We start from the raw sequence: 15,952 nt of genomic DNA, 5'->3' as shown, positions 1-15,952 counted from the left end.
AGTTTACCACTTTAATGACCTGTTTCTCCAACATGACTCATTTTCAACACATTTTTCATTTAATTTTCAACACATTTACAGTGCACCTGATGAATAATGCAACTCGGGGAAAAAAAATTCTGATCTGGGTTCAGCTCAGCTACTTGATCTTGTATCCTTTTTTTTTCCTGCCCAAGTTTGGGCACCCATCAGTGGTCACAATGGATAACTTTTCAAAACTCAGTCCCAGCTTTGCCACCCACTTACTAACCTCCTCCAATAAATATTTCCCTGTGGTTGTGCTCTTCATTGACTGCACTGAAGAAATCACCTCCAATTTCAAAGTCTGGGGTTATGCCTTGTAAGAATATCAACAACTGTGCCGTGTCACGTGCATCACTGTTCTCATCCAGGGCCAAGGAGAAATGGGTGAAATCCTTTACCTTGTCTTTCAACTGTTCCATATTCTCTGTGACGTCCTCAACACGCCGTGTCACTTCTCGTCTTGACAGGGAAACCTTTTCAAACAGCCCTTTCTTGTCGGGGCAAAATATTGCTGCAGAGTTGATTTAAGAACAAATTCTTATTTTCAGTGACAGCCTAGGAACAGTGGGTTAACTGCCTTGTTCAGGGGCAGAACAACATATCTATTTTTTTTACCTTGCTAGCTCGGGGATTCAATCTTGCAACCTTTGGGTTACTATTCCTACGCTCTAACCACTAGGCTACCTGCCGTCCCGACCTAAAAAGTTATTTCTATTGACATTGCCAACTATGTAAAAATAATCTACATAAAGCCAACAAATAAAAACATTGCAGCCTGCAGGTAAAAAATATCAACAAAAAAAGTATTTTTTTTCTATAAAACACAGGCTACGCATGGCCTGTCTGCAACCAACTTTAAACATTGTATCAACTTTGGTCCAGCCAGAAGCTTGTGCTAGCAAACTTGCAACATTGAAAAAAAATGTAGGGCCCTCTTTCCACCAGTGAGCTTGAGACAGACACAGCAGTAGGCTATTTTTCCCTAGAGATAAGAGCTCATCAAGTAGATCTATTTTATGACATTTCCACTGGATCAGGGCATGACATTTTTCCCTTTCAAGCTGAGTGGTTATAGAAAAGGGAGAGAGCTGGAAAGATCTTTCAGATACATTGATGAACTATTGTCATTCTCAATGGATGTAAAAACAGACTTGGTTTGCCTGCTGTTTGAGGTGAAGAAAACAACATTACTTTGAGAAGCTCCACAGGTGGTGGTTCTTTAAGCCAATCAGAAATAATATCCGATCCCCAAATGTGCACATATTTATATGCCTACATTTGCAGGCAGGCCAGGTAGTCTATATGCCTATTTTTACACATAATCAGGGGTGCGTCCTTACTCAACATTGACAAGTAGCACTTCAAACAAATTACTAAATTGAATGAAATAAACCCAAACTTGTATCTCACATGTGTAGCATAGGTTGTATGCTGTGCAAACAACGTGTCCACTCCAACAATGAGAATAGTGAAAGACTGGAATAATATATTGAATGCATTAATAGAAATGACCAAAACCAAACAAACATTGTAGATTAGGAATTCAAAGTAAATGTAGGTTACTACTGGTGATGTATGTAATGGGGAACTGATAGGGCTTCCGAGTGGCACAGGAGTCTAAGGCACTGCATCTCAGTCCTAGATGCGGCACTATAGTACCTGGTTCGAATCCAGGCTGTATCACATCCGGCCATGATTGGGAGTCCCATAGGGTAGCGCACAATTGGACCAGCATCGTCTGGGTTTGGCCGGAGTAGGCCGTCATTGTAAATAATAATTGTTCTTAACTGACATGCCTGGTTAAATTAAAAAAATGTAAAAACAATCAAGGCAAACAATTCACACAATGAAGTTATGAAACAATGAATGTGTACCAATTGTTGGGAGAGAGCACATTCTGTAGAGATGTGCATTTTGGCCACAATTCCCTTCTTGGACTGTGCCATTCACGTGGCCTCCAATGGATTAGTTCACTGAGAAGGGTACAAATCAGACAGGTGTCTCGCGTGCCATCATTCATTATTTTATTTATCTATCTCACACACTGCTTGACAAATAAAAAATCACTCTTGACCAACAGCCCATCGACCAAACAATTAACTAGTCAACTAATTGGGATCAGCCCTAGTTGAAATATCTCAAATTGGAAAATTACAATCCTAGCAGCAGTCCTGGTTTACAATAGTGCATTCCTCTGTCCAATGTTAAGAGAAACTGTTTTTTATTGGTTGTGGGAAAGTCATGCCATGCGTAAGGGAAGTTAAAAATGTCCATACTTAAATAATGCCAATGCACCGTGTCTAACACAGGAAATCCAATTATTGTGTGCTCCAGGTGTAAAGGTCCATTGTGTTTAATTATTTACCACCTCGAGTCATTTCCCATCCCTCATCACACTTCCTCCTTCTCTCCTCTTATCTCACTACTTCGTTTTCTTCTGCACACTTCAGTCTTTGCCTCTCTCCTTGCTCCCTCCTTGACTGTGTGTGTCGGTCTCTGTCTGCATTTCTGTCTAGTGTGTATCTATGTACAGTTGAAGTCGGAGGTTTAAATACACTTTGGTGGGAGCCATTCAAATGTGTTTTTCAACCACTCCACAAATTTCTTGTTAACAAACTATAGTTTTGGCAAGTCTGTTAGGACATCTACTTTCTGCATGACACAAGTCATTTTACCAACAATTGTTACAGATAGATTATTTCACTTATAATTCACTATCACAATTCCAGTGGGTCAGAAGTTTACATACACTAAGTTGACTGTGCCTTTTTAAACAGCTTGGAAAATTCCAGAAAATTATGTAATGGTTTTAGAAGCTTCTGATAAGCTAATTGACATAATTTGAGTCAATTGGAGGTGTGTCTGTGGATGTATTTCAAGGCCTACCTTCAAACTTAGTGCCTCTTTGCTTGACATCATGGGAAAATCAAAAGAAATCAGCCAAGCCCTCAGAAAAAAAAATTGTAGACCTCCACAAGTCTGGTTCATCCTCGGGAGCAATTTCCAAATGTCTGGAGGTACCACGTTCATCTGTACAAACAATAGTACGCAAGTATAAACACCATGGGACCATGAAGCCGTCATAGCGCTCAGGAAGGAAATGCGTTCTGTCTCCTAGAGATGAATGTACTTTGGTGTGAAAAGTGCACATCAATCCCAGAACAACAGCGAAGGACCTTGTGAAGATGCTGGAGGAAACCAGTACAAAAGTATCTATATCCACAGTAAAACGAGTCCTTTATCCACATAACCTGAAAGGCCGCTCAGCAAGGAAGACGCCACTGCTCCAAAACCGCCATAAAATAACCAGATCACGGTTTGCAACTGCACATGTGGACAAAAATTTTACTTTTTGGAGAAATGTCCTCTGGTCTGATGAAACGACAATAGAACTGTTTGGCCATAATGACCATCGTTATGTTTGGAGGAAAAAGGGGGATGCTTGCAAGACGAAGAACACCATCCCAACCGTGAAGCACGGGGGTGGCAGCATCATGTTGTGGGGGTGCTTTGCTGCAGGAGGGACTGGTGCACTTCACATAATAGATGGCATCATGAGGCAGGAAAATGATGTGGATATATTGAAGCATTATCTCAAGACATCAGTCAGGAAGTTTAAGCTTGGTCGCAAATGGGTCTTCCAAATGGACAATGACCCCAAGCGTAATTCTAAAATTGTAGCAAAATGGCTTAAGTACAATAAAGTCAAGGTATTGGAGTGGCCATCACAAAGCCCTGACCTCAATCCCATAGAAAATTTGTGGGCAGAACTGAAAAAGCGTGTGTGAGCAAGAAGGCCTACAAACCTGACTCAGGTACACTGGCTCTATCAGCAGGAATGGGCCAAAATTCACCCAACTTATTGTGGGAAGCTTGTGGAAGGCTACCTGAAACGTTTGACCCAAGTTAAACAATTTAAAGGCAATGCTACCAAATTGTAATTGAGTGTATGTAAAACTTCAGACCCACTTCTGATGAAATAAATAATTCTCTGCTATTATTCTGACATTTCACATTCTTAAAATAAAGTGGTGATCTGAACTGACCTAAGACAGGGATGTTTTACTAGGATTATGTCAGGAATTGTGAAACTGAGTTTAAATGTATTTTGCTAAGGTGTATGTAAACCTCCGACTTCAACTGTACCTGCCTGGGTGTGCTTGATTCTGTACGCGCTGTGTGTGTGTTTGTTTGTCGTACCCAAGAGGCTCAGTGTGGTTTAGATGAACCGTTTCAGCCACTATCTCAGCATCTTGGAACATTCATCATGACTACGTCCCATTGTCACACGCTTGCCTGCCTGTGCCTCTCCAGTAGGTCTGTGTATTTAAGGTGCATCTACTGCAGCAGCAGAGATCAGTGTTTCCCTCGAGACCCATACCGAGGTGTAACTATGCCATTGATACTGGGTCTTCAGCTTCATTCCGACCTGTGTTCGGTTCGTCGGCGCCTGTGACAAGCGTGACCGTTCCAGTGAGTGTGATCCGGCTGTAGAGTTTTGTGAGCCCGGGCGGGCAGGGTGAGAAACGGAACTATTGGGGCAATGCCAACAACATGATGATGGCACACAGTCATATATTGCACCTACATATACATGCATACACACACACACAGCTCTCATACAGCCTGTGTCATTTGTATAGCTCCGCCAGTCACTAATTAGAATTCATCCAGCAAAGCATCAGTGTCATGTTTAATTCAGCCCTGACCCGTGTGTGTCAGAGCGATCGAAAGAACGAGGAAAAGAGAAGTGTTTGAGAACCAGATGGATAGAATGATGCGGAGGTGGTTTCGGGGATGTATAAAAACAGTACTGTGTGTTGAGGTCATGTGGGCAGATGGAACAGCCCCTATTAATATCACTATTTCTCAGTGTGTTCTTGTAGATAATGTTGCCTGACTGTATATGTAACACTGTGTGTTCAGTGCTACTGTCTATTTATATACAAACACATAATATTCACATTCTCCTCTAACCCCACTGTGACAGTTACAGCACCAACTGCATGTACTGTAGATGGTCTTTCTCACAGATCATATCTGTCTGTAGTGCCATGGTTTTCTGTGGTTTATTATGTTCTTGCACTGTGTTTCTGTGGTAAGGTTATAATCAGACTCCATTAGTTCTCTCAAATGCTATGCCCTATTTCTCCCTCTTTCAATGAGCATATACAATACAGTCTGTCTGTCTACTAGCATGCCTCTTCCACTCTCTCGTTCTCCCTCTCAGCCCTGTACTGCCTGTTCGTGCTCCACCTCCTCTCTACCATTTATCTATGGCATTTGTCACCCTGGCAACGCAAGCCGTGGCCATTCTATATTGCCATTAGGATTCCAGCATAAGGAAGAGGTCCATACACAGCACTTGCTTTCTCTCTTACTCCTGACACTGAGTGTACAAAACATTAGGAACACCTGCTCTTGCCATGATAGACTGACCAGGTGAACCCAGGTGAAAGCTATGATCTCTTATTGACGTTACCTGTTAAATCCACTATAATCTGGGTAGATTAAGGGGAAGAGACTGATTTTAAAGGATGTTTAAGCCTTGAGACAATTGAGACATGGATGGTTTATGTGGGCCATTGAGGGTGAATGGGCAAGACAAAATATTTAAGTGTCTGAACGGGGTATGGTAGTAGGTGACAGGCGCAACAGTTTTGAGTGTGTCAAGAACTGGGCCAGCATCTTTGTGGAACACTTTTGACACCAACGAATTGAGGCTATTCTGAGGCCAAAAGGGGGTGCAACTAAATATTAGGAAGGTGTTCCTAATGTTTTGTACATGTGGTGTATATATTCACCTTAGCTTTGACATTGTAATGGACCATGTCACTTTTTCATTCATTTGACATTTTCTTTGACTGTATCTAAGAGACGGCTCACACTGTAGCAAACAAACACTTTCATCCACAGCTGTGAGAGATTCTGCCTACATGATTGACTGTGTGTAAGGAGTAGGGGGTGGTACTTCAAGGCACTAAATCAGTAAGTGTGGTTACTAACACATGGTTGAAGATTTGCTAATGGTTGTTAGCGAGTTCAGAAACCAATGGTTCCTGCTACTATTTTGTGTTCTGTAGAGCTGCTGTCTACTTTAAGGCTGGTTAAAGAATTGGAATTGAAATGTTGTGCGTTACATGCTGATCAAACCGGCTCCGCGTGTCATTGTGCGCATGTTGATTGTTTATCTCCACCAGACACGTTCATGACACGCAGGTTAAAATGCCAAAACCAACTGTGAACAAACTATACTATATATTTTTTTTAAAAGTGTGGACACCCTTTCAAATTAGTGGATTTGGGCCACCCGTTGCGGACGGGTGTATAAAATCAAGCACACAGCCATGCAATCTGCATAGACAAACATTGGCAGTAGAATGGCCTTACTGACGAGCTCAGTGACTTTCAACGTGACACCGTCATAGGATGCCACCTTTCCAACAAGTCATTGCTACAAATTTCTGCTCAGCTAGAGCTACCCCGGTCAACTGTAAGTGCTGTTATTGTGCAGTGGAAACATCTAGGAGGAACAGCTCCTGTAGCACGTAAAAATCTTCTGTCCTCGGTTGCAACACTCACTACCTGGAAGCAACGTCAGCACAACTTTTCATCGGGAGCTTCATGAAATGGCCGAGCAGCCGCACACAAGCCTTAGATCAACATGCGGAATGCCAAGCATCAGCTGGAGTGGTGTAAAGCTCCCCACCATTTGACTTTGGAGCAGTGGAAACACGTTCTCCTTGAGTGATGAATCACTCTCACCATCTGGCAGTCTGACGGACAAATCTGGGTTTGGCAGATGCCAGAAGAACCCTACCTGCCCGAATGCATAGTGTCAACTCTATCGTTTGGTGGAGGAATAATAATGGTCTGGGGCTGTTTTTCATGGTTCGGGCTAGGCCCCTTAGTTCCAGTGAAGAGATCTTAACGCTACAACATGACATTCTAATGTAGCTGATTCTGTGCTTCCAACTTTAGTAACAGTTTGGGGAAGGCCCTTTCCTGTTTCAGCATGACAATGCCCCCGTGGACAAAGCGAGGTCCATACAGAAATGGTTTGTCGAGATCGGTGTGGAAGATATTGACTGGCCTTCAGAGCCCTGACCTCAACCCCATCGAACACTTTTGGGATGAATTGGAATGCCGACTGCTCAACTTTAGTGCCCAACCTCACTAATGCTCTTGTGGCTGTATGGAAGCAAGTCCCTGCAGCAATGTTCCAACTAGAGGTTGACCGATTAATCGGAATGGCCGATTTTAATTAGGGCCGATTTCATGTTTTCATAATCAGAAATCTGTATTTTTGTACATTATTATTATTTTATTTTTTTACACCTTTATATTTAACCTTTTATTTAACTAGGCAAGTCAGTTAAGAACACATTCTTATTTTCAATGACGGCCTAGGAACGGTGGGTTAACTGCCTCGTTCAGGGGCAGAACGACAGATTTTTATCTTGTCAGCTCGGGGAATTCAATCTTGCAACCTTACAATTAACTAGTCCAACGCTCTAACCACCTGATTACATTGCACTCCACGAGGAGCCTGCCTGTTACGCGAATGCAGAAAGCCAAGCTAAGTTGCTAGCTAGCATTAAACTTATCTTATAAAAATCAATCAATCATCATAATCACTAGTTAACTACACATGGTTGATGATATTACTAGTTTATCTTGCGTGTCCTGCGTTGCATATAATCTATGCAGTGCGTATCATTGCTCCAATGTGTACCTAACCATAAACATCAATGCCTTTCTTAAAATCAATACACAGAAGTATATATTTTTAAACCTGCATATTTAGTTAAAAGAAATCCTGGTTAGCAGGCAATATTAACCAGGTGAAATTGTCACCTCTATTGCGTTCATTGCATGCAGAGTCAGGGTATATGCAACAGTTTGGGCCGCCTAGTTTGCCAGAATTTTACGTAAGTATATCATAACATTGAAGGTTGTGCAATGTAACTGGAATATTTAGACTTATGGATGCCACCCCTTAGATAAAATACGGAACGGTTCCGTATTTCACTGAAAGAATAAACGTCTGGTTTCCGAGATTATAGTTTCCGGATTCGACCATATTAATGACCTAAGGCTCGTATTTCTGTGTGTTATTATGTTATAATTAAGTCTATGATTTGATAGCAGTCTGAGCGGTGGTAGGCAGCAACAGGCTCGTAAGCATTCATTCAAACAGCACTTTTGTGCGTTTTTGCCAGCAGCTCTTCGTTGTGCTTCAAGCATTGCGCTGTTTATGACTTCAAGCCTATCAACTCCCGAGATTAGGCTGGTGTAACCGATGTGAAATGGCTAGCTAGTTAGTCGGGGTGCGCGCTAATGGCGTTTCAAACGTCACTCACTCTGAGACTTGGAGTGGTTGTTCCCCTTGCTCTGCATGGGTAACGCTGCTTCGAGGGTGGCTGTTGTTGATGTGTTCCTTGTTCTAGCCCAGGTAGGAGCGAGGAGTGGGACGAAAGCTATACTGTTACACTGGCAATACTAAAGTGCCTATAAGAACATCCAATAGTCAAAGGTTAATGAAATACAAATGGTATAGAGAGAAATAGTCCTATAATTCCTATAACTACAACCTAAAACTTCTTACCTGGGAATATTGAAGACTCATGTTAAAAGGAACCACCAGCTTTCATATGTTCTGAGCAAGGAACTTAAACGTTAGCATTCTTACATGGCACATATTGCACTTTTACATTCTTCTCCAACACTTTGTTTTTGCATTATTTAAACCATATTGAACATGTTTCATTATTTGAGGCCAAATTGATTTTATTGATGTATTGTGTTAAAATAAGTGTTATTTCAGTATTGTTGTAATTGTCATTATTTCAAATAAATAAATAAATAAATTGGCTGATTTTTAATCGGTATCGACTTTTTTTGGCCCTCCAATAATCGGTATCGGCGTTGAAAAATCATAATCGGTTGACCTCTAGTTCCTACATTAGTGGAAAGCCTTCTCAGAAGAGTGGAAGCTGTTGTAGCAGCAAAGGGGGGACCAACGCCATATTAATGCCCATGATTTTGGAATGAGATGTTCGACCTGGTGTCTACATACTTTTGGTCATGTAGTGTTTTAATTTGAGGACCGGTCCTAACACAAACATTCATGGACATTAAGATAACCTAGCAACAGCAAGCTATTTGTCCTGGGAGATTAAGATTGGGTTATTTTACCTGAAATGCATATGGGCATTTTTATTTATTTTTTAATTTTTTGCTGGATTTTTGTATCATTTTTTTTTATCATTTTCAGTCAAATCAGGTTTTCTCTACTCGGAAAATAAATCTACTGGTGAAAGCAGTTTATATTTTTTATTAATCTCTCCTTGTTTGTTGTCTTGTTCTTCTGTGGATTATATATGGCTGTTGGTAACCACCTTTAAGGTGCATTATCGCCACCAACTGGACTGGAACGATGTCCACACTCATCTTTCAAACACCCACGTGGGTTAATATGCTCGTTTTATAAACCAATGAGTAGATGGGAGAGGCGGGACTTGCAGCGCGTCAAGTGCCTAAAATAGAACCACGTTCGATTTTAGGGCCTGGCTACGTAAACGCCCGCGAGGAATTTGAATGAAATTATTGAATAACGTGTCAATTTATTTTGCAATGGTTTAGTCAGCATGTTAGTGGAATAACTCCAATCCATACTCATCTAACAGTGTTGCTTCCGTTCCTATCTTTGTCCCAACCTGGGCTTGAACCAGGGACCCTTTAATCACATCAACAACAGTCACCTTCGAAGCGTCGTTACCTATCGCTCCACAAAAAGAGCGACAAGGGAAACGACTACTTCAATGTCACCGATTGACACGCAACTAGCGCGCACTGCTAACTAGCTAGCTATTTCACATCGGTTACGCTCAAATCTCCTCTCTGTATTTGATAATGTATGCGAGTGGCTGTCTGTCTCCTCCACTGTAGTGGGATTCTAATATTAACTGGCTGGCAGGAGATGAGCTTTAGTCAGGCATCTGGTCAGTCTGTCCCACACCTCAATGAGGGGCATTAACAAGGCTATCCCTCCTCCCCTCCTATCACAAAACACACCCATGTAAACCCACACACACCTACAATTGGGCAATTCCACAGTAATGCAATTACGCTTTGATTCAGATTTTTTACTTTAAGATGTATGCCAAACAGATTTCAGAGTTTAACAAACCATATGGGGCGGCAGGGTAGCCTACTGGTTAGAGCGTTGGACTAGTAACCGGAAAGTTGCAAGTTCAAACCCCCAAGCTGACGAGGTACAAATCTGTCGTTTCTGCCCCTGAACAGACAGTTAACCCACTGTTCCTAGGCTGTCATTGAAAATAATAATTAGTTCTTAACTGACTTGTCTAGTTAAATAAAATAAAAAAATATATATAACTCTATGCACAAAGACTACTTTGAACAATTTACACGGAACTTCACAAAAACATATTTGCTGGAAGAACTGTGTAGACTGCAAATGCAAAGTTTGGTAACCGAATTACAGTAAAATCTCCCTCAGTATTTTATGAGACCACGTTTTCCAAAAGATCTTAAATACAGTGAAAGTATTCACTTCATGATTGTGTCCCACTTGTTGTTGATTCTTCACAAAAAAATACAGTTTTATATCTTTATGTTTGAAGCATGAAATGTGGCAAAAGGTCGCAAAGTTCAAGGGGGCCAAATACTTTCGCAAGGCACTGTATCTGCTCCGAATTAAGATTCAAAGATGTCTGCAGAAAGACACATTGACTTTGAAATGTTTTATTTTGTTAACGGAATTTCATCATGGGTCCCTGATTTGTACTATGCAGAAATGTATAATTATGGATATGAATGTTTTTCTCTTCATGGTGATGTATCCTGAACACAAAGGTAGAAATATACAATATCCTTCTTTTGCATATCTGGAAATGATTGTACACACTGGCTGTTCTTGTAATGAGCTCTGCCCCCAAACACCATATTTGGTTGGTTCAGACGAGACCAAATCAGATACAATATGTACAGTAGGCACTACTCTAGTGTGTTCTACTGTACTCTACTTTTATTTTACTGTTTTGAAAAAACAATAGTATACTATGTTATAAATAGTATAGTATTCACTGTAGTGTTTTTGGGGGACTTTACTGTAGTATTCACTGTAGTGAAAAATACTTGTTAATACTGTAGTATTTACATTTTAATGTGCACCTGGGGGGGCCCAGGACTAGGACCAAGTTTGGGAAACTGGTCTAAGAACCTTTTTCCATCTATTTGACCAGAAATCAAAGCCTTTGCTTATTCCTAATTTCGGGATGGAAACTTGTTTAAACCGGTATATGGGTCTTTCTATAAATAATGGGGCCAATGTGTAACATCGTGATCAAAATTTCTAAATGGTTTGAAACAAAAATGTAAAAGATTATCATGCAGTGTACTTAGAGGAATAAAAATGAAATATATGCATATTGGCCCATAACTCCACCTATACAACAACATAGGACTGACTATACATACTCTAAGCAGGGTTCATAAAGACATTGGCAAGCAAAATTCAAGGACTTTCAGGGACTTCTTCAAGCACTTCATTGTAATGTTCAAGGACCTCTGTTATATAAATTTACATATAGGGCCTAATATTGAACCCTACTGCTCCAAAAAACATGCAAAAAGTATCAAAGTAGGACATTACCACTTTAAGAATAATTGTTTTTTTTAGGCCTTGCCAATGCAGCGATATAAAAAGTATTATTACATTCTAAAATGTGAGAATAATGTGGACATTGCCTGACTAAATACATCTCCATGCATCCAATCTTTCTGTAGCCTATGTGGCTGATGCCGGGACACATAAAGCCATGACTAGCTGTAGCATTCATCTCACCATTGGTGTTTTTATAATGAGAAAGTGGCCAAAAACCAGGTTCCTTTTTTTTATTTAAGGATTTGTATAGATGGCCAAGTTGAAGCCAATAATCCTCCTAATAACCACACATGGTTTTACCGCAAAAGAGAAGCCCAACGCACATCCATTCAAACGGCGGGAAACAAACGAAAGTGGCTACATCTCTCACAAAAACCAATCAAAAAGGAATTCACGGATAATTATAAGGGAGCAGGAGAACCTCTTGCAAAGCTGTCATCAAGGCAAAGGGTGGCTACTTTGAAGAATCTTAAAAATAAAATATATTTTGATTTAACACTTTTTTGGTTCCTACATGATTCCATGTGTTATTTCATAGTTTTGATGTCTTCACTATTCTACAATATAGAACCTATTAAAAAGAATGAAAAACCCTGGAATCAGTAGGTGCGTCCAAACTTTTGACTGGTACTGTATATATCATTTATATATATAAATTAATGACATTATCCTATGAACTTCACATGTTGGTGCTCATGGGTCCTTTTAAATGGAAATGCCCAAACCCTGCACTCTTGTACTTGCTGTAGCTCCTACCCAATTTCCACAGCAGAGCTCCCCTCCAATCCGCTGCCAGAATGTTGGGATGAACTCTACCAGATTCTACCGTGTGTGTCTCAATGTGCACCATGTCACTGTACCCTCTACTAAACTAGGACAGCGTGCTGGGTGGCCTGGAAAATTTTAATTCCCTCTCGCTTTGTCTCGCTCCTTCTCTCGCATTGTTACTCTTTCTGTTGTGCACTTTCTCTCCCGCACAGACAGAATTGCAAACAGACACCATTTTTTTCAACACTATATTATTACACTCTCACTACTCTCTTGAGGAAAAAAATCATAAAAACCAACAGCAAACGCTCAAATCCTCTTCAGCTGAGTCATTTCCGTGTCATTGTCCTGTTTTTGGAGTGAGAGAGCGCTCAGACAATTTGGTTCTGTGGTCTCTGTCCTGTTGAAGTGTGCAGTGGTGAATGGAAAGAGCCTGGTGCCTGAATCGGCCCTCTGTTGGCATGTCTCAATGCCCAGAGAGGAGGACAGCAATCACTTCTTGAATAATACAGGCCTTCATAGCCACGGGTGGGCAGAGAGAGATGGGCAGCCCTGACGTCTCAGCCCAGATCTACACAGAGAGGAAGCTAACCCCGCGGCTAGTCTGATTTTATTGATACACTCTCGTGGCATGGAGATAGACTCCTAAAGCAGGACATGGGCCATGTGGTGAAATGCTTTGGCGTGATTAAGTTGATCAGGGAACTTGGGAGAGAGCGAGGGTTTTAGACATTTAAAAGAGCTGATTTGTTAAGCTGATGGTCTTTTGGGGCTGGAGCTCCAGTGAAATGGCTTTAGACTGGATTTAATACCTTTTTAAAAATAGTATTTGTGCTCCTCATTTGGTCTTTGTCACTGGAAGGCCACGGCTGCCACTGGTTCAGCCATGACCAGGCCAAGCACACAACTAATTCACTGTCTTGATAGATCACATGATTAAAAAACAAGTTGGTTTTGTCCCTAATATGATATCTGCATCTTTCTTGGGTTTTAATGTAATTTTAATTGTAAGGAATTAAAATGACTGATTTATAAAACTGTCTAATTATAGTGCTTAGATTATTAATAGAGTTCAATGCATGCCCTTTCCCTTCTGAAAGCACATGCTTATTATGATGATGAACTGAAAAATGCACCACAAGTGAAAATGAAAGCACTTTCGAAATCAGCGTTAAGGCAGCATGCCTCAATGGGTTTTTGTTTTATCAAAGCATACAGTATCATCGGGGCTGAGAAGTTGAGAAACGACTTGAGTTATTGAATGTATGAGATATAGCCTATTCTCATTTTGTACATGTACCCATCTGCATTGTACGCTTAATTGTCACAGCTTATTAGCCATTAAAGGTCAATGTTTTGAGCTTCATTAAGCCTTCAGACTATTGAGGTTGGCTGTTGTGAAGTTGATAGTCACGTTCTGCAACATGTTGCCACAAAGTCTCACCCCACGGTGGCATGTTTGTGCAGCGCTGGGGTGTTGCCAAACGGAGATGTCGTACAACTAGCTCTCCAGCCATCAATCACAATGCCAGCAGCCCCTGCAAGGCTGCCACCTGCCCTGTGCCATGATACTAGAGGCCAACACTGGAAAATTAAACTCACAGGTCAAGCACATATTCTCATATTTACAAGTGCCTTTAAGGTAACCCCAATATATCAAGATAATGTGCTTGTGTAGGCTACTAGGTTCAGTTTGGGTCACGTACACATACCATATAATGCTGGTGTTGAAATTCATCCAATCAAAGTAGGCCAGCCTGACAATGTGATAAGCCAAATTACATTTAATGATACAGTAATAAGGAAACACATTTCTTTGTTATTGTTCAATGTGGTCAGATGACAGAATAGTTATCATAGGGGAGTAAAGTACAGTATGCACAATAAACCGGTGGTATTTTAATTCTGCAGCGTTGAATCTTGTGTGGCAGTACTATCATACTAAACTGACTTTGTAGTGCTGAGGAAGAAAATTATTATTGTGGCAAGCAGAGCTAGGGGAAATCCCAATCATTGAGTTAGCCTGATGTCAAGCTTTGTACATGAATTAACATGAAGCTGACATTTTCTCTCTGGTACACTTACTTATTGAAAGTGCTGATAGGAGATCAATTCAATTCATAGCACTCAACCCTTAAGAGAACCATAGAAAACAGCAGGCCTACCATTTCATCACTGAGTCTTATGTTTGAGTGTTTTTTTAAATCACTGACGGACTTCTCCGTTCCCTCTCACTCAGCTGAAGATATCGTTCAACGAGTCGAGCATGCAGAGCAGCTATGAGTACCCCTCAGAGAGCAGCGTGTGGGACAGCGGAGAGGAGGAGGAGGAGGATGATGAGGAGGCGGCGGTGGAAGGGAAGGGAGGAGGTCAGGAGGAAGATCAGCCCAGCATGGTGGGCCGCATCCACATCCCTCGTCCGAGCTACACCAGCAACGGCACTGGTGAGAGAGAGAAAGAGGGAATGGGGGGGAGGGGAAAGGAAAGCAGGAAACATATAGAATGAGAGGAAGAGGGAGGGGATGGAATTGGAGTGAGAAGAGGACAGAGTTAAAGGGAAAGTAATCGAACTGACTAAATGAAACATATTCTAATGGTGAAGAGGGTAAGATAAGGGAAAGTAATGAATTCATACAACCTATTAGTAATCTGGAAATGGCTGCATGGTGGTTTGGCACTGAACTGCTACTGTTTGATGTAGCATGGGAGACACCTACTGGTCAGAGTTAGCATTACATCTTAATGAAGAAACCGCTGGGGTTCAGCAGGCAAAAACTATCTTTCAGTGAGTTGTAACTAAACATATCTGTCATTTCTATCTGCTCTCCCATAAATGTCTCCCCATTAAACAGTAGACATGCAGTATAATTAGATTAGTTATTCATTACACAGTTTATTGCCAATCTTTAATCAACGTGTACATGAGCTCGTGCAAAAAAATTATGTATAATAAATAACCAATGTGCTACAGACTTGCATTGTGCTTTCCCCATTCCTATGTCTTCAGATCTGTCCAGTTACATTCCCAAGCACACTGTGGATTTTAACAGCTGGCAGGAACATAAGCTTGATGACCCTGTTTACCAGGGGGACACCAATTTCCAGCGCACACAGATGTCAGGGGAAGTTATGGTAAGGCAATAGTACCAGTCAAAAGTTTGGACACCTACTCATTCAAGGGTTTTTCTTTATTTTTACTATTTTCTACATTGTAGAATAATAATGAATACATCAAAACTATGGAATCATGTAGTAAACAAAAAAGTGTTAAACAAATCAAAATATATTTGAGATTCTTCAAAGTAGCCACCCTTTGCCTTGATGACAGCTTTGCACACTCTTAGCATTCTCTCAAAAAGCTTCACCTGGAATGCTTTTCTAGCAGTCTTGAAGGAGTTCCCACAAATGTTGAGCACTTGTTGGCTGCTTTTCCTTTACTGCGGTCCAACTCATCCCAAACCAGATGTT

The 15,952-nt window shown here is 41.0% G+C and overlaps 1 protein-coding gene across 1 annotated transcript in view; it reads left to right on the top strand.

Moving 5' to 3' along the window:
* The window catches only part of LOC139408614 (taperin), a 30,594-nt gene that overhangs the window by 9,529 nt on the left and 5,113 nt on the right, over nucleotides 1-15,952 (top strand). The window contains exons 2-3 of the mRNA XM_071152699.1: nucleotides 14,724-14,928; nucleotides 15,492-15,616. Of these exons, the coding sequence (XP_071008800.1) occupies nucleotides 14,724-14,928; nucleotides 15,492-15,616 (330 nt within the window). The remainder of the gene's footprint in view (nucleotides 1-14,723; nucleotides 14,929-15,491; nucleotides 15,617-15,952) is intronic.

This window comes from Oncorhynchus clarkii, chromosome 5, assembly GCF_045791955.1.
Source record: "Oncorhynchus clarkii lewisi isolate Uvic-CL-2024 chromosome 5, UVic_Ocla_1.0, whole genome shotgun sequence".
Lineage (NCBI taxonomy): Eukaryota > Metazoa > Chordata > Actinopteri > Salmoniformes > Salmonidae > Oncorhynchus > Oncorhynchus clarkii.
This window is presented reverse-complemented; position numbering and strand designations above follow the sequence as displayed.